The sequence below is a fragment of the Zootoca vivipara genome, chromosome 3 (genome assembly GCF_963506605.1).
Source record: "Zootoca vivipara chromosome 3, rZooViv1.1, whole genome shotgun sequence".
Lineage (NCBI taxonomy): Eukaryota > Metazoa > Chordata > Lepidosauria > Squamata > Lacertidae > Zootoca > Zootoca vivipara.
Genome location: NC_083278.1, coordinates 47530683 through 47555172, shown reverse-complemented (window position 1 = coordinate 47555172; position 24490 = coordinate 47530683). Strand labels below are relative to the sequence as shown.

At 39.5% G+C, this 24490-nt stretch overlaps 1 protein-coding gene across 4 annotated transcripts in view; it reads right to left on the bottom strand.

Annotated features, from left to right (window-relative positions):
• Positions 1-24490, bottom strand: part of PRDM1 (PR/SET domain 1) — an 88654-nt gene that overhangs the window by 10465 nt on the left and 53699 nt on the right. Inside the window, exons 1-3 of one of the 4 annotated variants that reach the window (XM_035109309.2) lie at positions 22814-23501; positions 11714-11963; positions 2394-2513 (exon numbers count right to left, since the gene is read on the bottom strand). In XM_035109309.2, the coding sequence (XP_034965200.2) occupies positions 2394-2513; positions 11714-11896 (303 nt within the window). In that variant the 5' untranslated portion in view covers positions 11897-11963; positions 22814-23501. Of the gene's footprint in view, positions 1-1247; positions 2371-2393; positions 2514-11713; positions 11964-13517; positions 14208-22813; positions 23502-24490 lie in introns of those variants that run through there. The other 3 variants (XM_035109307.2, XM_035109308.2, XM_035109310.2) reach the window with 3 other exon arrangements.

Genomic DNA, 24490 nt, shown 5'->3' with positions numbered 1-24490 from the left:
AAGAATTATGCACTCAAGAGGAGTTTGTTAGCTCCGATTTGCAAGCTTCCAGGAACTGAGTTCCATTGATGTACACTTCTATTACAGATAGAAACTACTTTCCGAAGTTAGACCAAGTGACTTCCAGTCATCTTTCCAGAGCTAGTAGAATTTACTGTATTGCTTTCTTCAAAACACACACATCTCACTGCAGTAAGATCGAATGGCCTCATAAAACTTTATTTTGCCACCTCACCAGATTTCCATGTATCATATGGAAGATTAAAAATGTGCTGAGTCATACTGTAGCAATTACAAGAAATGACATCATCCTGGAGTTTGCACAGCATATTCATGCCTTCTCTTTTTAGAGGGTATATTTTGAATGGAACATTTATGCTTACATACAACAGATGTTCCTGTTCCTGCCAGCCAAATCAGGATGTCTTTTATATGACATGTGGGAAATTATCTTCCACAATTTCCTTTGTATGTGCAAGACTGTTTTCAGGCCCTTAGGAAAGAACCTTTTCTACTTGGAGAGTGTGTGAAGCAAAAGAATAAACAAAAGTAAATACCAAGACTTTTCAGAAGGCACATAACACAAGCATGATGTTAGCTTCCTCAATGAAAGTCTGGAATAACATCCTGTTACATAGTCAGAATCCTCTTGTAAGATTTGTTTAATTACTTAAATGTGCTAATGACTAGTCTGAAAGCATGCATGCTTCTAGGGTGAGGCCAAAATATTTTCTTGCCTGAGATGAAGGAAAAAATGGCACCCTACTCCATTCCATGTACTGACACATGACATACAAAAGTCTACCCTTCAACACCTCACCGCTGCTCTCTGCCCCTTAGCAATTGCCGCCAAAGGCAGCTGTCTTACTCTGTCTAATGGTAGGGCCAGCTCTGCACCCTTCTTTAGTTCTCCTGATGTGAGCACTGAAAAGACTTGATGACATATGCCAACTGGCATCTCCCAGTGCAGGAGATTCCTTAAAGTTTATTTTATTGAAAAAATACTAAGAGTTAAGGAGAACAGAGAATCAAGTCACACTTGTTTCTATTGATTGTTAAGATGTACAGAGGAAAACACGGAAACAATGTTTAAACGGCCAGCTTTCAGAATGACATGTGATGTTGGAATGATCCGATACGTGGCAAACACTCAGATGTGGCGGGACAGTTTCCTGCTGCCACCACACAAAGGTTTAAGCCATGAAAATATCCCCCACCCTGAATCCTAAATTAAAACTTATTTGTACTTGGAATGCAGCCCTTTTGTTGAAGGATTGGGTTGGGTAAAGTGGATTGAAGTTGGTATACTTTAATAATCCTCTAGAATGGAAGAAGCCTGACAGCTTTGACATTAGACACTCGTGTCTTCGGTAATTTTCTTCCTGCAGCCTTTAAAAAAAGAATGATGTGTGTGTTGTTGTTTTTTTTAAAAAAAGCTAAATTCTTTTTATAATAATTATTGCGCTAAGAAGTGACATCTTGCCTAAGGCATTGCAGAGGCACATATCTGATATTTTAGCCCAGGGATGGGGAATGTCTGGTTTTCTGGATGTGTTTCCATTCTAACTCCCATCAGTCCTGGCATGGCCAGTGGTCATGGATGGTGGGAGTTGCAGTCCAACAACTTCTGAATTTTTAACCTGACAACAATCCTGTGAGGTAAGTTAGATGAAGACAGGTGTAGCCTACATTATGTCTACAGATATTGTTGGACTACAGCTCCCATCATTGGTCATGCTGGCTGCAGATCGTGGAAGATGGGAGTCCAACAATATCTGAAGGGCACCACATTGCCTTCCCCTGGATTAAGAGACAGGGCCTTGCTCAAAACTATCTGGTCAGTGAGTGTCCAAGCCCAGTTCTCCAGCCAGGAAGTGCTATTTCCCTTTATCACAACTATTAAATAGGGGCATCTTGAAACAACAGGCTTGGCAGCATTTTAGGAAGTGGCCCTACTAACTTGTGCAATGGAAGACAAATAGCTTATTGCAATATTTCAGTACTTCAAAAAGTAATTCATCACAGAGTACGAGATTGAGAAATATTACTAATTAGTTTGAGAAACATCCTAGGGTAAGGTTCATAGTGAAATTAAGGGATAGATGATTAAAACAACAACAACTGGCACTGTATAGGATTGTGAATCAGCAGGCTTTTTAAAAATCTGATCTAACAATGATGTATTGTAGGACAAATAAAAAAGATGCTTTCTATCATTCTCAGTTCACTTAGTTGTATTTCACTCGGCGTATGTTCACCCAGTTCACCTGTTTTTCTGTTAACATATTGCCACCTCAACCATCACAACTTGAGCAGGTGTCAACCCTGAAGTGTGGTTTCTTTTCAGTGGTGCTTATTTAACGAAGGCATAACCATTAGTTTTTCCTACTTACCCGCCAAAAATATTTTCTGTTTGCATCCTTAGGAACTGTGCCATTGGTATAGATTTCACCAACCAGGGGTCCAAAGCGTGTTCCTTTGGGGATAATGTCTTTGCTGATAACTCCAATAACCTGAAAGGAAAAGAGCACATGTCAAACTATTTAAATAAGTTTATGCGTTCACACAGGAAAAACAGTTTGATACAAAAGTGCCACAGTGCAGGTCCTGAACCCATTCTTGGATGCGGTGGTGGGCTGGATGAGGGCCAAGAAAAGCTGGAGTGGAATCCTAACAAGACGGAGGCTCTGCAGGTGAGTGGTTCATGGATTCCAGATATGGGACTGGCTAGAGTTGCACATCCCTGAAGCAGATGTTTTATAGCGTGCTGCTTGATCTTTGTCACTGGAGGCTTAGGTGATTTTGCTGGTCCAGTGCTGGTTACCACCACTTTTGGCTTGTGTACCAGCTATGCTCTTTCCTGGACAGAGTCATCCATGCACTAATAGTAGCCTCTGGATTGAATTATTGCAATGTGCTCTATATGAAACTGCCCTTACAGTTGGTATGGAATCAGCAGCTAGTGCAAAATGTGGCAGCTAGGATACTTAGTGGAGCACACCCCCCCCCAAGGTACACATTGCACCTGTGCTAAAGGAATGGCACTGGCTGCCAATTCACTACTGAACCAAATGTAAGATTTTGTCACTGACTTGTAAGGCCCTGAAATTTTTAGGATCTCTGACAGAGTGCTTCCTTCCTTCCGTACATTTCAGTCTGTTCACAGAGATGGTAGGAGGATGCCATTCCAATTTCACTGTGCCCATTGGAAATGCATCTGGTGGTGACCTGAGAAAGGGTTTCTCTGCAGTGGCCCCCATGCTGTGGAATAACCTCTCCTTAGAAACATGGTGGGCATCTGCAGTGGTGGTATTCTACCAGTTCCTGAAGATATATCTACTTGTGAGGTCATTTCTGAGAAGCAGTTTCTTATAACAGCTCTATTAGAATGTCGGTGGTATTTCTGTTTTAACGTCTGTTTGTTTTGTTGCTTTTATCTTGTAAACTCCTTGTTGTTTTGCAGTGAGAGGCAGTATATAAATGTTTAGATGAATAAATGTGCCCTGCCCAGTGAGCATAAATAAATCTTACACCAAATGTGTCTTAAATATAAATAGTATAGTCACTGATCACCTTTGGATGCAGATCTTTAACTTTCTTAATGTGGATATGATCAAGGAAAAACAGAGTCACTATGGGAAGTGTAAAATATACTGGCACTTCAGCTTCCTCCTTACCAGTAATTAAACCATGCACTCCAAAACAGGAATAAGGTCATTATTTATCAGAAAGGCATGTCTGTCAGTATCTCCTTTACAATACAGTGCTTAAATAAAGGGGCTTTCCTCTCATTCTTTTCACCCCCACTAAGCCTGCTAAATTTTAATTTGCTCTCTATATTGTATATATACCAACAGAGTCACTTAGTAAACTAGGAAACATGAATAGGGACTTCAAAATACTGATGTCTGCAGCTTGAATGGAAAGTGGGGGATGAATATAAGACATTTGTTCCACAGACTTAGTAAACATTCATGTTAAAGCTAATGAGTCATGTTCTTCTCACATTACTAACCAGTTTCATTATGTCTGCCAAAATAATGAAAGGACAAAATTGCATTATGGATCCACTGTACTTAACTTGAAAATAGGCATATTAACTACAACATAACATCCCAGTATGGCCTCTCCCTTTACTCAGGCCTACTGTAATATAAGTACTTAAATTACAGTGTGCAATTATTAGTGAATGTAATATATTCAATATTTTACAAAATCAACTAGCTTTTGAGCCACAGTAACGATCTACTGTTTTTATATTGGAAGACCAGAGGCAACTCTCTTGCTTTATTTTATTTTTATTTATGGAAAGGATTATTACTTCATGGGCAGCAAAGGTTTAACTTTCTCCACCTGGTCTTTGAAGAACTTATGAACACATCTCTTAAGTATTCAGATATGTTATACTACGGTAAACGTTTTCAGATAAAGGACATCTAGCTGCTTGAGTCTATAATTAGCATTATTCAACTGATCATACTGTTGCCTGCCTGCCTGCCTGCCTGCCTGCCTGTGTTGCCAATCCTTTGTGCTCACACACACACACACACACACACACACACACACACACACACTAAATACTCCACAGTCTGCCAGCTAAACTCTTGAGGCCCTGTCTCTATTACAGAAACATAATTTTACTGGTATGGCTTCTCAAAGAATTATGGGAATTGTAGTTGCACGATGCTCTGAGAGTTCTCTGATAGAAGTCCCTGCCCTTCCTTTAAAACTACAATTGCTAGCATTCTCTGTTAAAGCAGTTTAAGTTGGCAGAATGGAAATACCCTTAACAGAACAGAACAAGAACAAACACTGAAATGTAGGATTCTGCCTGCCATGACTCTGACTGGAGAGTTTGTAGCTATTGTTTCATGCATGTTTTCAAAGTCTTTTTTTTTAAAAGTCAAACCAGTTGTGCATCTGCACTGAAAACAGAATGAACAGGGACTTTCAAAAACAAGTAGAAACATGCCTAATGACTGTGTTTATTTTAGTCGTTCCCGTGCATTTTTCATAGAGAGGTGAAAAAGGCAGATGTTCTTCTTGCTTTCCCCATCTTTCTTGATTTACATTCTGTTAAACTTTCAAGAAGAGTTCACAGCCAGCATACGACGTGTACTTGCCGTTTGAACGTAAGACACGGTAAGTCTTTGCTCTTAATGCAGTTAATACTCCACACACATACACTCTGATATCTTTTAAGTTTAATTCAAAGTATACTGAGGTTTTCAGAACGTCTAGGAATCAGTATTACTTGGAACTTGTCAAATAGAAACAGTTTGGGGATTTTTGTACAGTCATTCAAAGCATGCATGCCCCAACAGTATTTTATACTTTGCACTATGCCCTTTGGAAAGATGACTGTGTGATATCCTATTCCCATAGTATGTGTGTATGGAGGAGGGAATGGGCAGCAATAGGTGAGTTAAGCCTTTTGGTGGAGGACAGAGTAGAATGTTTGCATCTTGCTCAGAACCCTTGCCAATTTAGACCATACTGCCTGAAGGATGCATACTCTAAACAGAAATGAAATACACAACCTTCCCAGATTTTTTCCTTTTAAAAAATCCCATCCTATAAAAGCTTCTCAGGTGGTAGATTATTGCTTGAAGAGGAAAAGGGAGAACAGAGAACAAGAGGGGGAGAGAGCGAGAGAGAGAGCGCTGTGTCACTTTTTGCCATTCACTTCAAGGACAGTAACCAACAGGTGCCCTTTACAGTTGCATGGCATTCCAGAAGGCAAGGCAATACCATCATATGTGATGTCTGAGATGGAAAAGCACACTCTTTCAGGAGTAAAATACAAGTATATCCAGGGCTGGGGAAGATATCTAAACTATGTGCATCATATGGGTAGCTCTTATTGCATGAAAAACTTATTGTCTGCCAAGGCCTATTTCACTAGCTTCCTTGTTACTATGATATTTACTGTAAACAGCACGTACCTCTTTCACAATATACAGAATATTGTCATAGTTCACTAACCAGTAATTAAGCAGATGTTTTAACAAATGTATTTTAGAACAGCTATATCTAAATTGTGATTTCTAGGGATTGAACTACAGCGAAAAACTTATAGTACCAAAACAGAGATTCTGAATGTTACAGTACTTCTGTATATACCCAAGTTTCTGCCCAAACTGGGGGAAACACTTTGGCTGGGGTTCACAAGAAAGTTCATATCATGATGAATAGGCCTATTTCATGACCATATTATTGTCATTAGTCATCACAGAGGCCTTAGGTTGTACACAAACACCAGAAAAATACTCCCATTACAAACCAAAAGACAGAAATGGAAGTTAATTAGGCCTTATTGGCTACTCCGGGCATAAACTGACATTTCACACTTGTCCACAAGGTGTCATTAGGCACACCTGTTTCATAAATGACACTGTACAAACTTAGAACATCAACTATATGACAGACGCTGTAAAAACTATACAGGTGTTCTTATGAATGTTAAAACAACCCTCTCTAGCATCTGTTTTCTTCCAGATTCTCATGTCAATCGTTATAGCATTATTATTATTTTTAAGTTCACTACATGGTTACTATTTAGACCACAGCACCACCCGCATCCCAGCTACATGGTTACTGCTTAATATTACCTACATTGATAACAGATAAACACATTTTCTCTCTCTACCCCCCCCCCCCCCGCAAAGCAAGGGTGAGGAATTCACCATCCTCCAGATCCTACCGGACAACAAGTCCCATCTGGCTAGGGCTGATGGAAATTGAAGTCCAACAACATCTAGAGGGCCACAGTTTCCTTATCCTTGCTCTAAAAATACAGTCGTGACATCAACACCTAGAAACATGCACACTTCTCCCAATGAAATATTTTTACACTTAAATACTACCCAATTATTCCCTCAGTGCTTAGGAATTACATGCCTGAAGTATATAAAGCCAGAGCAGGAGTAGACAACCTAAGGCCCATGGGCCGGATGCGGCCCAATAGCCTTCTAAATCCGGTCCGCAGACGGTCCAGGAATCAGCGTGTTTTTACATGAGTAGAATGTGTCCTTTTATTTAAAATGCATCTCTTGGTTTTTTGTGGGGCATAGGAATCCATTAATTCCCCCCCCCCAAAAAATATAGTCCGGTCCACCACATGGTCTGAGGGACGGTGGACCGGCCCACGGCTGAAAAAGGTTGCTGACCCCTGAGCAAGAGTTCCATAGCACTAAAAGGTGGAGTTAACGTGCCCCCTGTATAGTGAGTTTCACACAGTATGTGGCATAATGACACCAACGTCATCCTGTGACAGCCAGCTGAAAGCCAACTACGAAGAGAGAGGCAGCTGTTTCTTTACTATCAGAAAGCAACAGGATCTCAAATATTCCAGTTCATCCTGGTTTGTAAGAAGATCCCCGCTGTGCTTTTACTAGTGCTTCAGGTGTACAAGTTACAGAATTACTTCTTTACTCAAGTGGTATTTAAAAGGCCCTTTTAAAAAGATGACACATTTTCTGAACTCAGGAAGTAAACAACTGTTGGAACTGACCAGGGTCCTAATGAATTATTGCCGGAGCTACTGTATGCCTTCTATAAACACTTCAGTGTGCAGTTGAAAAGATTCAGTTCTCTCATTCTTCATCTGTCCTGACAGAAGCCACTTCCAAAGATACTTTATGGGCATCCCTGACCTTTCAGCTATTTCACTACATTTGTCTCTGTCACTAGCCTCTGCCATAGAGCACAACCTGACATGATGGGAGCCTCTGGACAAGAAATGGTACCCCATAGTTTTCTCTCAAATTCTTTTTAAGGAGAAAGAAATGGGAATATGTCTCATGGGGAGTTCTTTCTTTCTTTCTTTCTTTCTTTCTTTCTTTCTTTCTTTCTTTCTTTCTTTCTTAAAAATAGCTTTAGAAATAACTGCCACCAAGAGCAGTATGTATGTAGTTAAACACACATGCTATTACTTCTTTCAGTGGGCCCTAACATAATAACGAATCAAACAATACTTAACCAAAGAAGTAGGAACTGGATTGACAGCCAGGTGTCGAGAAAGAATGATTTAATTTTAACTCCCTGTTAATTTAACTTCCACTTCCCCAGTATTACCATGATGACTTGTTCACTTAGCACGTTGTTTTGAACAATGAAAACTTTCGTTCTTTTGTTTTTCAGCTACAGTGACTGAAAGAATGATGCAGCTGAAAAGAGGGCCTACATCCTATAATTTATTCTTTTTAGAAGGGTGGAGTGAGAGGAAATGTTTTCTTATTGTTTCCTTTTCACAAATACACATAGCAACAGCATTAGCAGTTAGCCTTTTATACATGAAGTGATGGATGTCTAGCTCATGGGTCACCATACAGTTGAATACTGACTTTCTTAAAACCACCTTGATAAATTATATGTATATAAAAATCTAACACTGCTTCTCAGCCTAGCCTAATTCATGGGGTTGTTGTGGGGATTAAATGATGAGTGGGAGAACAATGTGCACTAAGGTAAGATGTAAATGCCATGTAATAAATAAAATGTGTTTTATGTGGGCTAACCTTTGAAGACAGCTCATAAAGTGCAGTTAGTACAAAACATGGCAACTAGGATATACTGGGGCAATGTGTGTGGAACACATCTCACTAAAAATAGCTGCAGTGGTTTCTGGACCCAATTCAAGGCGCTGGCTTTGACTTTTAAAGCCTTAAATAGTGGGACCTAATATAACTCAAAGGAATGCTTTCTCCCACATGATTCTATCCAGGTATTAAAGTCCTCACTGGAAGCTACTCTGTAGGTTCTTCATGATGACCCCTCAATAGAGCTTTCTCTGTCATAGCAGCCTTGGCTTAGAATGTTCTCCCAAAGAAGACCTGCTTAGTACCATCTCTGTTTTATTTTGCAGGCAAGGCAAACACCTATTTACTCAGGCTTTTTAATGTGTATTAGATTTTGATAGCTTCCCCTCCGCCCCCTAGTCTGCTTTCAGTATTTTATCATTGCTTTTTTTTAAAAAAAACACCCAACAACAACCAGAAACCACTTTGGGAGATTCACCCAAAAGGTGTAATAGAAATAGTATAAATAAATAAGATTTCGGAGTAGTTACAACACAGATCATATGTCCAACACTTTATCCAGTTTCACTTGAAATAAATTATTTAGCTGTGATCAAACAGCTGAATATACCTTACAATGAATGTTTCTATATAGATAAACAAAGCCTCAAAAAAATAAGAACTACATAATCTCCACTACATAATCTCCAAGCATATGACAAGCCTTCATGGAAAGGATTAGTAATGAGAGGTAAACAAAAATAAAATCCAAACACATGCAGGTGCACATACACAACACAGGTGTATCTCGGAACATTACTCTAACTACAGCTGTTAATGACAACATTAATATTTCATAAGCATGTTTTTCTCCATTAAATCAGCTCATTACTTACATAATTACATGAGGTGATATTTGAGTAATCTCTCAAAAATATTATGACAGAGAATGTTTTAAAAATCTACCAAAAGCTTTAGCCCATGCCCGTATAAAAGATGCTGTTCTCCAACCATTTATTTGTAAATGAGGAGTAAGTATTAGATTTATTGAGTTATATTGGCATTATTCTTGAAAGCAGAACAAGTTTCTCTTCTTTTGTTTTCCATTAATGAATCAGCTGAAATCCAGACCAGTAAACAGATTATTGGATTTTGATCTTGCGCTAGCCACAAGATTGGGCAACTCACCATCTCTTGATCTTAGCCCCCCCCCCTGCCGATCAAATGACAATTATGAGAATGTGAAAAGGAACACGGTAAAGGCTGCAAAGCAGAGTTAAATCTGCGGCAGCACATAATGAAGAAAGTTCCAGACATCTCAACTCTAAAGGGAGTGTAAGGGGTATGGAATCAAGGAAGAATAAATATTTCCTTCTGCTAACTTTTCACTTGACAAAGAAGACTATAATGAAATCAAATGAGGATACTGGCTATCCAAATTCCTTAGAAGAATCCAGATAAGTAGTTAATTATGAGAAACAACCACAAACATTTCAAGAACTTAAAGTACTGTTCAAACAGCCTTGGCAGTAGTTCCAGACCTGTGTGTAGTACTGTAGTACTGTGTGTAGTACTGTAACCCAGTATTCTCAGAGTTAAGTGTATATAAAAGAGTGAATGGGAGCTGGACTTTCTGTTCCCTACAGCAAACCACCAGATCCCTCAAACTCTACTGAGGATTATGAGCCTCTGCTGAATGGACTAAGGGGGAAGGGGGATCCCCCCAAATCCTGCCATGGTACCTTCCATAAGTGGAACGCCCACAGGTGTAAGGTGCTTCTGTCTGATTTTTGGGGACCCCCCTTCTCCCACAGTCCATCCCATTCAGCAGAGGCTCACAGCTCTTGGTGAAGCATTTTTGGGGGCAGGGGGGTGGGTTGCAACGGCAAGCAGGAATGTCAGCTAGCTCTGTGATTAACTCTGGATCCAATCCATTATTTACACATATTCGTTTGCCAATACAAAGCCAGCAATTTTTTTAAAAAGGTTTTTTTCACCCAGCTTGTGATGTGGCAAAGAAGATTAAACCAAGCAAGTGAGGCCACCCTAGCACAGAAAAATGATGTTAGCTGCTACCTACAGTATCCCCACCGAAGTCATGTGCACAGTATATACTAGGTACATTTTAAAGCTTCTAATTCTGTTTCTCATAGCTAATCATTTAATTGGGGTATATGGGAGTGTGAGTGTGAAATAATGCAAATCCATAGAGATAACTAGCCTATTACAAGTTTCCTGGTCATTCCCCAAAACTGTGACATCCGGATCTAGTTTACTGGTATATAAGTTGACCTTCTGGTCTCCTTTCTACATGCAAGCCTTTCCATGCTGTTTGTTGTAGGAGGATACATATAATAACTACAAAGGAATGAATTTACACCCTCCCATAGCTCCGTGGTCAGTTTATTTAGCCACAGTAGCAGCACAGGTTATAGCTGTTCCACCACAAGTTGCAGGACAGGGACAAAAATGATGGGCCGTCCCTACCATTATTAACTAGCTGAACTTCACGCCTAGCTATAATAGCTACTCTATATGAAGGAATAAACAGGCAACCAATTGCTCATCCGGGATAATTTTTTCCAGCCCTTCTGAAACAACAACAAAGAATGTACCCACTCCAGAGACATGGACTGAAATATACCTGTGTGTCCAGCTACAAATAAAGGTGTACTGCCCTAGATAAACAAGTCACATAAATACAGGCTACTTATTTAATGACCTGGCCTTAACATCATCCTTTCTTCTTGGAACCCTATAAAGAACTGATACAATAAGCCTATTTAAAAAAACAAAACACCTCAGTCCAATAATCCAAGGAAAAGCAAGCCATTTCAATGCAACCGTAGTATTTCACTACCTGATCCAGGAGTAGAGAATATTGTTCTCTCCTACAGATAGGCATGCTTAGAACCCGAATCTACAATGCAATCTTTAGAAATTTCCATTCCTAAATTAAGTAACAATCTTGTCTATTTAGCAACACAGACATTAGTTGATTTATGCCAGCTTGGAGATTTTTGTGCTGTCCTGTGCCAAAGGTATTTTCCCCAGGTGTATTTCTAGAGGTGAATCATGGAAAACCGTGGCACCCAAACATTAAATAATGTAGAAATCAAGAAGACAAACACACTTCCAAGAACAATGTGATCTGGCTACCGGGTTTGGATCATCCTTTGCAAACATGTTCTTACCTCTTTGCCATGTCCTGCATATTTGAAAATCAAGTTCCTTGGCAAGGAAGACTCAGCCTGGGTTACATTGCAGCCTTCTGTGCTGGGCTCCGTGGGGTGATCATTTACAATGTAGGTACACTTGTCTTCAAATTCAGCCTCTGTCCATAGAGTCATGTCAGCATCCTTCATGTCCATTTTCATTATCAACTCTGGTCCTTTTCTTCACTGCTCTGGGATTCACAATATACGAGCTACACAGTGTGGCAGCCTGGAAAAGAAAAGAAAAGTTTACTTCCCATTCCTTTCTCAGCACCTCTAGCATTGTGACCTAAATGCTGTCTATTGGCAAATAGATGGCATTAGTGGGATAGCTGAGGACTGACACCGTATACCCTATAAATTGAGCTGCCTTCCCTGAAGGAATGCTTTCAAGAGCTGGGGCTGGTAAAAATAATAAAGTCACAAAAAGTAATCGGAAAAGCGTGTCTCAGAACAGCACCTGTGCACACCTCTTTAGAAGCTTCCCTCAGTATCTGAACGGTAGGGGTGGGGGGATGAATCTGCAGATTCAAGGCTTTGTGTGAAAAAGAGCCTATGGAAAAGCTGCCTTGGAAAAGTGTCATAAACAAGGAAAGGAAAAGGAAGGAACTGCTGTCTGCGTCTGAATGGGCTAAAAATGGAAAGTGCACGTTGGACGAGCGGAACACAGGCTTGCCTTTTCCAAATGGGGAAGGCTGAACTTTCCCACCGGCTTCTAACACACAAACAACTTTCAAAAACAACACTCCCCTCCCCTCTATTGACATCCTCTTATCCTCTGACACAGACAGCTGAGGGACACTGTATCCAACCAACATCAGTCTGAAAAGAGCCAGTCTGAAATAACTAGAAATATTCACTTGGATCAGAAAGAGACAAAAATACAGTAGTATTGTTTTCCAAGCCTTCCAACAGAATTAAATGCAAAGTGCAAAATCTACCATCAATATAGGGACTGAACTGCATTAGATGTGCTGTATGGCAGTGGCTCACTATTTCAAACCTCAGCCATGTACTCTCTTTCTACAGGCAAGCCTCCCCTCCGCTTCAGTTCCCCATCTACAATATCAGGAAAATATTTTTTTAGGGTTCCTATGAATGTTAACACATACTATTTGTGTTCTACTCTCATTCAGAAAAGAACATATTTTAAAAGAAGCGGAGTAATAGTATTCTGTGGAAAAAATAAATATCTGAAGAACACACTTACAGAATTAAATTTTACTTACCCATTAAAAAGATAATGTTAACCTATCATTTTGTTTCCCCAGGTATAAAGTTACTGGATTAAACTACAGCATTTTCCAAAACAAAGGCTTTAGGCTCCAGCATTGTACTGCTAATCCTACCAGAGATTTTCATTTGTATCTGAGTAAAGCAGGGTCATATTTCCAACTCAAAGAAGTGTTTTGCAGAAGATGAAGTGTTTGGAAGAACAAAGTTATCAACTTAATTCCACACTTCCTCACAGCATTTAGCAGATTTAATAGTTCTTCATACGGTGCTTTTAATGGGCTTGATCAGATCAAACCCTAGGACAATCTGAACAATACCTTTACCACTTTGTAGGCTATGACAAGAGAACTAATACTGAAACTCAGTGAACCGGCAGTTGCCTCTAGCAGTGAAAGAATTAATCATCATAAAAACCAAAGGTCTCTCGAACTTAAAAATAAAGTCTCCAAGGAGAACCTTTGCCATTTCCAACAGGTTTGCCGTATCCATTCAAAAGAGTGCTAAAATCATCTGTCTCCCGGACAGGAGTAGGAAGAAAATTTCTTACCAAGGTACAGTCCACAAATAATTCCAGCTGGCAGCACGACGTTTCAGGTAAGTCTCACACATATCTACAGAGTAAACATTACAGTACTTCTTCCACTTGCCGGGTTAAAGTAATACCAATAGAGCTGGCTTCTTTTGCTTCTGCTTCTGCTTCTGCCTCTGTCTTTACTGTCAGACAGGTGCTGCTGCACTTACTGCTTCTACTTCTTTGAAACACTGGAGGGCTGAATGTTACGATACTTTCAGTCTGTGTTAACCAAACAGACTCTTCCTTTCTCCTCCCTGTTTCAGGTTTCCTATTAGCCACTCATCTGATTTACTCACAGTCACGGCTGCCAAGAGCAGGGGGTGGGGCTATACCTGTAACTCAAACAGGTATATCCAATGAAACTCTGATCCAGTCAGAAGGAATTTTTCCTTTCAGCAGATCACACCAATACAGATTTTCCTGTTAACACGTACGCTTGCTAACATTCTGCTGGCATCCAGCTTAACTCACATGCAAAAGGAAAAACATTTGGTGGTGTAACACTAGAAACTATTAGGTAAAGGGACCCATGACCATTAGCTCCAGTCATGGACGACTCTGGGGTTGTGGTGCTCATCTCGCTTTACTGGCCGAGGGAGCCGGTGTACAGCTTCTGGGTCATGTGGCCAGCATGACTAAGCCGCTTCTGGCGAACCAGTGCACGGAAACACCGTTTACCTTCCCACCAGAGCAGTACCTATTTATCTACTTGCACTTTGACGTGCTTTCGAACTGCTAGATTAGCAGGAGCTGGGATCCAAGCAACGGGAGCTCACCCTGTTGCGAGGATTCGAACCACCGACCTTCTGATCGGCAATCCCTAGGCTCTGTGGTTTAGACCACTAGTGCTTAAATCTGTTTATTTTAACTGGGCATTTTTCGAACAAAGATGCTTACAATTTCCCAAAAAGTATTTACAACAATATTGTCCTCCAGGTTGCATATTTTCTTACAATTCTGAGTAGTTTTATATTTTACAAGGTAATCTTTCGCATGTCTACTGAAAAGTAAGCCCCACTGAGTCCAGCAGAACTCGCTCCAAGATAAGTGAATGTAAGATTTCAGCCTTAACTTTGCGCTATTTTAAAAGTGCATCATTTCAAAGTGGAAACTAAGCCTGTCCCTGCTTTAAGAGAGAATGGGTCATATGCTAACAGAAAGAAAAGTTCCATCAGTGATGCTTTCATTAGACACAATCACTTAAAGAGCATGTTGCTGATCAAAGAAGTATTGGTGTGAATATAATTAAGAGGAACATGTGCTGTTTCTTTTTCCTCCTCTCCCTGTTAGTGAACTGCCTTGAAGGAAGGACATCCTGTGATGATGGCATACAGTGTCCTGTTTGTTTATTATTAAGCACACAGACCTTGCATTCCTATTTCTCATTACCAAACAAACCAGATGCCTAACTTCCTTCAGTGGTCCTTGTCCATCATTGAGGAATCCTTCAGCTCACAACAGTTATGATGATGCATAGTTCCAATTATAGTCACTCACAATATTACAAACATCACCCAGTCAGTTCACCAAAGGACAAGTCTCCTACTTTTCCTTTTTACATCACATCAGCAGACATGTTTTTATTATTATTATTATCATCATGCCTTTCCTCTTACGTGGGCAGAAACTTGTTTTGACTTGCTATAAAAATGCAAAACACAACTACTTGTCTATATGGAAATCTGCATTGTTCAAAGAAACATCCATTATGTCTGATGCATACACCATACCATCACCCTCCTGAAGTTCTTACAGAAGAAGGTGAAAGGGATTATATGTCATTCTAGGTGATGCAGTACTGAGAATAGTACATATCTGTGTAAAGACCTTTGGCATCTTCTAATAGAGAAGTACTCATACCGTTGGACATAAGTAGGACAACAGCGCCAAACAAGTGTCCTGGCTTAACTGTTACTGGTACGTAATTCCACAAGAAAGGTGGTAAGGGCATCACACTGATGGGTATAAAGGTAATTGGATATGCAGTAGGAAGAAACATTTGTTTAAAGCAAAGAAATCCGGCAAACTTGACTTGGGTAATTAACTGATGCTGAGATAGAATCAGAGGACTATTAACAACAATAGAGGCTACTTAAAAACATACTCAGCATTGACATAGTAAATCTGTGGCCTATAAATATATGGTAACCCACACACCAACACATTCCTGCAGCTACTCAGAAATACATTGATTTGGGAAGGGGATCTTTATTACCTCAGCTTTATCACATGGCTGGAAATTACAGGTGGCTTGCTCTCCAAATCAGGAGTATAAATTAAAATGACCATCACACAGCTTGTCTCTTTTCACTCATGGTAGCCAGAGAGCAGTTTCTGCCTATTGCTCCCATAACCTCTGCAGGAACAAATCATGTAAATCATGTGACTGACATGGTTTCTTCCCACCATGTCACTGTCCTACAGTGACGGGCAACCTCAGACACCCATGCCAACTGACATGACAGCTTCCTATAAACGTTGCTGCTAATAAGCAACAGAACTTGTCCTACAGAAGCAGTGAACATGCAACTCATGTAACATGAAGTGGCCTGAGTCACTTCACATGGAGTGGAAAAACAATGTAGTCATACTGAAGCTGTCTACCCCACCCACTATACCAAGATATAAATCTCACTTTGACATGGATATGTCTCGGAGCTTTCTAGGTCCCTGGTAATTTAAAAATATAAAGCAGAAACTACAAAAACAAAATTATTAACAAATAACTTTTCAACGCAGGCTTTTTCTTGCCTATCACTAAAAAGGAATGGTGATTCTTCTTGCCTATCCTGAAATAGCTATTTTGCTTTTCATTTGATTGAAACAATGATGGTGGGCTTTGGAAGGCCCACCATTGATTGTGTGGGCACTGATGATATTCAGCAAAGTACATAAGCAAGCTGCCGGCACAGCATTTATTACCATTGTTGAGCACAGTTGCAGTTATTGCTCATATGCACATACCTGCGTTACACTAGGACTAAGGACACTTAGGATCCAATCTCTGCTCAGCCATTCAATATATGCTAGACTAACCTACCACAGCAGTTAAAATGCAGGTGGGAGAAAACCATGTATGCTAGTTAAAACTTCTTTGAGGAAATTTTATATAAAAGATGGAGCTCATATGTGATGCCGCAATGAAAAATGAGACACACCACTTTCCCTGCCCCTTTCGCCTTGTGGTAAAGTTGTCATCAGTGTATCATGGGGAGTTGCAAGATCTGCATAACACTAACTGTGACTATTCAGAAGGGATTGAAGTCTTTTAGTGATACCCCCCCCCCCAAGGCATCATATGTAGGTCTTTCTTAGGGAAAGTATTGGATCAGAATATCAGTATCTCCAGCAAAACAAAGTGAAGATGAACACATAACATAGCAAACATATCAGATTAAGGGTGGCAAATAGGACATAGATTTTGTCCCTTATATATGCACACAGCCAATGATTTCATGACTTGTTTGTACCTATATTTATCAAGGTGTGTTACTTGACTGGCAGTTGTTGTTGTTGGGTTTTTTTGCATAGGATTCTCTCATAGCAGTAGGTGCTGTCATCTAGAAATTGCAGTCTCAGTGTTGTTCATTTCAGAAAAAGGACTTTTTAATCATTTTCATTTTCCCCTTTGCTCACAGAAAACCTCAACTACCTTATTAGTCAGCATTTCTGAGACAGGTCTCTCTCTCTCTCTCTCTCTCTCTCTCTCTCTCTCTCTCTCTCTCTCTGCAATAGCTTGCAGTCCAGCAGCAAATCATGAATGGCTCCAACAGGCGCTGATGTCAGAAACTCACTCTCTCCACCCCCACCCAACTTCCTTTGATGGTATCAGCCGCTCAAGCTCCACAGTAAACTGATGCTACTCAAGCTGCTGTTTTCTTCAACATTTTATTTATGCCTATGCATATACATCGTTTTTTAAAAGGGGGGAGGGGCTAGCAGGACCAAGAGTGCAATGCATCTGAAAAATGGCTGGAGAAACTTTCTTTAGGGGCCATAAAGTGCCCCAAAGATTAAAACACAGCTATTTTCACATCCTCCCCCTTCTTACACAAAGAAGGTCAGGGACAGAATGACCACATCAACAGAAGCAACAAATCCCTTCATTTTCCACCTCCTCCATATTGGCATTGTTATGGCTGTAAACATTTGGGAGGCAACCAGATCATGATCCTAAAAGTGATGATACAGGCATCGATGCATGCCTTTTACAATGTTACATGCTTAAAAAACAAATCCTAACGTACTCTCCTCCAATTTATTATTGCATTTATATCCCGTTTTTTCCTTCCAAGGACTATAAGGTGGTATACATGGTTCGTTCCCTTGCATGAGGAGAATTATTGTGGTCACTTCAGGCCCCACCCAATCAGGCAACAAAAAAAATGCTCTGCACACTTCAAATGTCAGCTTGAGAGCAATAGTACTCCAAGATGCTTTCTTGAGAAAGAAGCTTTTTAGATGAAAAATAAGAGTGCATTCCAAATTTACCTAAGGTTTTTTATTATTATTATTATACAGTGTCTACACCCACCTCATTTTTGAAAGAAAAAAATGTGCATGGTGCTACATTATTTATCTTATTCCTTGCCATATGTTGAAGTCAGAGGCTGCCATCTGGATGTGGAAGATGTTACTGAATTGCTTTCTTACACCTTGTGCTAAAGGGTTGCATGAGAAAAATCAAATCAAATCATGCAGGATCAGGGTTGTGGGGCCCTCTGGAGCTGGTTTGGGGACTTTGTGGGGGCAGAGAAAGAGGGCAAGTCCACTTATGCAACAATAGATTTGCATGCAAGCATTTGTGGGACAATGCTACTGGCTATTTTCTTTCCACCCACGGAAAGATACTAAATGTCCCAGAGGTAGCAATCCAGGGGGAGAGCTAGTTTTATAATACGATCCTTCTCCTGCTTCATTGTGAGTCTAAATGAATGTGCAAAGTATTGTAACTTGTTCTGACATAGCCAGTACTAGCTAAATTCCACCTAGTTTAGCATTTATTACCTTCTCAAAGGGATTCTAGAAACAAGGTACCCTGTTTCTCCGAAAATAAGCCGTAGCCATAAAATAAGCCGTAGCAGATTTTTAAGCATTCAAGGAATATAAGCCATACCCCAAAAATAAGACATAGTGATAGGTGCAGCAGCAATGCCGGCCGTGGCAGGAGGAGGAGGAAAAAATAAGACATCCCCTGAAAATAAGTGATAGTGTTATTTTTTATTTTTGAGGAAAAATAAATATATGATGGTGTCTTATTTTCGGAGAAACACAGTAACTAACAGAAAATGCTAAGGTTTACCAGTTAGCTTTGAATAAATACAGGTAAAGTTTTGTATCTCCTTTCTCAATCTTGCCCACTGGATGAACAAGCAGATGTGGCATTAGGGATCCTAATGTAATAACTATATAATCAGTCATTAATCATACCAATGTACATACACTTCTTAATATTTGTTTATAGCTTGTTCTATCAAATATTCTCCCCCCCTTTACAGATAGAGAAAATTAATATACGGCAGCTTTTCCAAGGCCACCTGCAAAGTACATGCATTAGCTGTAATTTGAACTCGGGACATGTTTCTATCCATTGAATTGACTTAATTAATTGAAGATGTTGTGCTGATTTATACTGTACATTTTGTTTTAAAACAGGGTTGGCAACAAAGGAAGAGAACAGGCACAAAGACTTCTTAGAACTAAAAGTGTGATCAATGGTTGAAGAGGTGTGGCTGCATTACATTTAGTGGTGAGTAATAAGTGGTGACCTTAAGGAGTTTTGCAATTGCTATTTGTTTTTAAGTAAGTGCATGCCTTAGTGTCTCTTGAAATAACATTATACAATCTCCTAGCTGAAATGCACTTATGAACATCACTTACTCCTAAAAACCAATCCTTAAGCAGAATGAAACAACAAAACATACTCTTTAGAAAATGATTGCCTTAATTCCTAAAGGCACTTCATTGCCATTTTCTTGCTCTAAGAAAGTTATCCTTCTTCCTCATTCTCTGAAGAGGTGGTTTTCACTTCCTACCTATCTGACAATGGTGGTTGCACCCTTTCCATCCAGTCAAACTGGCATGTAGAAGAACAAAAATTTCATCTGTTCTCATTAAATATCTGACACCTTATCCTTCTTTCCAAATGTTGTAAATGTTTGCTTTGCAAAATCCAGGAAAGCTTTTAAAACAAAGAGAACTGAGAACCCTCTTTCCCTCCCACTCCCCCTTTATAATGATGCATCTCTGCTTATCTGCTCGATTATCAACAGGCTATTGTTTTCCCACTGGGGCTCATTGAGTAAGGTTGACCTAAGGAAGGTTAATGTTCAAATAGGTGTTTCTCCGTTCCTGCAAAAGAATACAGGTTGCTGACAGAAAGGCATCACAAGGGTCTTCATCCTGACTTCCTTAAGAAGACAACATGTCAAGGAAGAGGGGTGTGTATATGTGTTGGAGACCAACTAAAGGCGCCCAGCCTGTTTTTGTTTTTTATTTTTACTTCTTTTGCATCCCCCAAAACAACAACTTTTAAAGAAAGACACTGTCCCCTAGAAGAGATAATCCCACAATGGAGAGTCCATTAGAGGTATTAAGGCACTGGCAGCAGCCTGATCTACAAGAGCAGCTCTGTCCTGACAATAGACAATTAAAGCTGATAAATCTGAACTACTTGTTGCTGTTCTAATTCCTTGTAATTGTGTGCTGCTTGTCCCTGCCTCCTGCACACAGGGATGAAGCATGCTTCTTTAATCTCCAGAGTACCTGACCTAGTTCCTATGTGGTCTTTTCAGGACCTGTTTTCTTCCCATCTGGACCTCTCTCCACCCCTTCCTGCCTCCTCCAAAAGCACAGAGGAGTGTTAGCAGAGAGGAAAAGAGAAAACATCAGAACTCAGAACCAGGATAATATTTCTGTAATGCCAAACAATATTCTAATCTGCAAACAACAGCCAGTCTGCATTTTTTGTTATTAAAAGCTCAACAAGTGGAGCACATGCACAATGACAAGCCAAATTGTCTGACCAATACTGGCTGCCAAACTTGCACATTACACTCATGTGTGTGTGTGTGTGTGTGTTCATACACACACACCCCACACACACACTTTTGAGATTTTACTTCTATCCATTCACTGGTATGTGTGTGTTCATCTAGACTATATAGGTAGGTTTTTTTTGAGTGCATTATTCTTCTGATAAGCTATATACATAGGAATACTGTTATGCTAACAAACACTGCAGTTCTAACCATACCTACTCAGAAGACCTGCTGAATTTAAATGGGGTTTACTCCCAGTAAGTGGAGCTGAGAGTGCTGCCTTTCAGCAAATTAAATCCTAGGCCTTTCATATAGTTCTCACAAGACAGGTAATTATTTATGTTTGTTAGTGTGCATAATAGCAGAGGAAACTTTGTATATCTGCATCTACTGTATTCAAAACAGCATGTTTAATCCTCTTGCAGAGCTCAATTAATAATTTCAGGGTGCCTGGGTTTGGCAGCACAGGAATAAGAAAATATGGTTGTATCAATGCCTACCTACTGGTCTTAAAAATTCTATTAATTTATTTACATCTGAACATACTTTGGAGAATAATCTTGGAACTAATGCCTATTTCCGAGTTAGCAGCATTATACCCTCTTATTTCTTAAGTGCCCCTTCCTCCACCTTCTTATGCTAGCAGAGCTGACAGAAGAGACTTTTATTTTATTTCCCCATGCAGCATGGCTTAATGTTTTGCGACAGCTTGTTGTTGATTTTTTTGGACTGGAGTCCTAATTGTCACAGGCTTCTCAAAACATTTCACTTACAGTTTTACCAGGAATACTTTCATGTGCAGAGAGTGGAGAGTTCCACTATGCTGCCCCCAGTCAAGCTGTCAGTAATGTCGTTTGCTGGCTTCCAAGTCAGACGGGCAAGGACGCATCACTCCTCTGCTAATGCTTTTACAGTACTAATCTCCATTTGTTTTAAATAATGTTTTAAAAATAAGTCAGTATCCTCTTTCTCTCTATTTTAATAGAAGCTTACTAATAAAATAAAAATAAGAAACCTACTTATGTTTACCATTTCACTTGCATCCTAGTCTAGCTCCCCGCCACCACACTTCTGTACTTGAAACAACAGTACTTTTTAACAAAGAAATTATAGAGATTATAGATAAGGTTACTAGAAATGACAGCCCAGTCTATATTTCAACATATGAAGCTTTAGCTAACTAAACAAATGAAGAAGTGCTTTCGAATAATAATAAAAGGGGGGGGGGAGGAACAGCTTGTAATAGAGAATGTCCTGGATCTTTTGTTTCCATTTAGGATAACAACTGGGCTTTGCAAAGAAAAGACAACAGGCAGTTCATACTAAATTGGACCTGCCAACTGCTAGTTAGAATATTGCAAATAATTTACTTTCCATGATAAAAGCAAAAGCAAGCAGCACCCAGCAGGGGCCCAGCTGATAAAACTGTGTCAAACTCAAACCATTTGTCAACCGGGAAGGAAAAGAACAGAGCTGAAAGATGGACTCAGGAAACAGATTTATCTGGCGCAACACATTAACTAGTATAAATACCATGGGAGGAGGGAGAAAGTAAACACATTTATTCAGTATCTCCAGCTAGCCAGGAGAAGAATCACTCACATAACTCACTGCCCGTGCCACCCAAACACTCATTTGTCACAGAACAGTAGCATTTTTCTTTTGTGTACAACGGGAGTGTTGTTTAATGCATAGCACTGAAAGGTTTTTAGTAGCACACACACACAAAAAGTGTGGTTAAACAAGGCAAGATGCAAATTCCTACCATTTTAATCTCAAAGCAATAAAACCTCAGGTCATAAACACATGAGATAACACCTACTAAAACTTCCATCTATGTTTTGCACTTTTGTTTACCGAAGTAAACTGATGTTATAGGAGGGAGACCAAATAAGAGGAATGCAATGCAGTGCTATAAGTGCTAGGAACTGGGACTGTACCCAAACAAAACAGAAAACTTTTCTTTTTTTAAATGCCGGGCCTTTTCTTTGCAAAGACATTTGTTTTGAACAGTTGCATGTAATTTCCGTTATGAAATAGAGTTATGAAAACAGACAAACGCATGTTGTCAAAGCTAACTGGAGTGCAGACACAAGAGGTTTTCTTTAAAACTAAAGTTTAAAAAAACATAGCAAAAGGTATACTGTAAGACAATTAAAATACACGTGAAAAACGACAGTCAGTTAATACATAAATATTAATCTAATGCAGTATATTCTTTAGCAGTACCTTTGAATAGCCATGTATGACAGGTTTCCAATCTTCGTTCATGCATCCCAGGGTTTTAGTCCATATATTTGTCTTCTGTCACTCACTCACTCACTCACTCATTCACACACCATGCATACACATGCACACATTAACACGCAGGACGCATGCTCTCTACCTCTCACACTGAGACACTCCTCTAACCCTGTCTGGAGCCGAGCCTTGGATTTTAGAATTTCCTCCTGTGAGAAGATTTTTCCCCACCCCTTTCCTTCTACTCCACCCCATTCAGTAATTAGGCTTAACAAGAGCAATTAACAAAATAAACTCTGCTTAGGCTGGTGGTCTGATAATTCTGATTACCAAGACCTTTGGGAAATAATCAAAAATATTTAAACAGATACTTTCACAGGGGCTTTAAAAACCCACCTTTTCTGCCACAGCTTATTGCAATTATTTGCAGTTTGGTTGGAGATCGGATAGCATGATCTCATTCTGGTTGCTTCAGTATGTTATATTTTACTGAATTTTAATGAAAAGTTGCAATAGTTTAATAACATCAGATAATTTAATAATGCAAAATAAATAATGGGTTGAGATAATAAAAATGTTTTAAATTGTATTTATTGTATTTTATTGTTTGCGTTTTGATATACCCCTGTAAACCACCTTGGGAAGTGTTTTATTTTTGAAAGGGAGAACATGCATTTGACAAATAACTTAAGGAAGGTACCAGCACAAACTTTGTCTGGTTTCATTTTTGCATTATATAATAATATGACATTAAAACACACGAGTGATTTTTTAAAAAAATCTTTCATTTATTAATTAATGTAAAAAGACACTCAAGTACAAATATCATGAAACAGTATCCTTAATAAATATACTGTGTTCCTACACAGATTCAGTGCCTTTCCTACCTAATATAGACATTTTTCAAGTTACCTGAGATGTACATTGATTGAATAAAATATGGGCTTTGCTTTCATCCCTAACTTTTGGATTGGATTCAGGACTAATGGGAATTGTTTCAAAACCAAAAACCAAATATCAATGGATTTAGCTCACTGATAGAAATGTCAGTAAACTATCAGCTGTTTATGGCAACATTCTGTTTCTGTGTAATACAGTTCACCTAAAATGTAAAGACCCCAATCCAGAGGACTACTGCAACAGCTGAAAGTTGTGTGCTGTGTACTGTCACACTTGCACATATATATATACCGTAACATTCATCTGATCACAGCAACCCCATTTATCCTAAAATGTTCAGAGATTTGTGTTAAAAGGTGCTGGTGTTGTATATCTACAATTTGCAACAGTTCCCTCTTGTCGTTAAGTGATATTTATATTAGTAGAAATAAATACAGTGGTGCCTCGCTAGACGAATTTAATTCGTTCCACGGGTCTTTTCTTATAACGAAAAAATCCGTCTAGCGAGTCCCATAGGAATGCATTGAATTTTTTCCGAATTGTTTTTTGCCCATAGGAACGCATTAATTGAATTTCAATGCATTCCTATGGGAAACCGCGATTCGCTAGACGAAAACGCATTCGTCTAGCGAGGCAACCTCCACTCGAAAAATCCTTTCGTTAAGCGGAAATTTCGTTAAGCAGGGCGTTCGTTAAGCGAGGCACCACTGTAATACGTTGCTCGTATACAAACCATATGCACTGTTTTCTGATCACTTGTTGGGA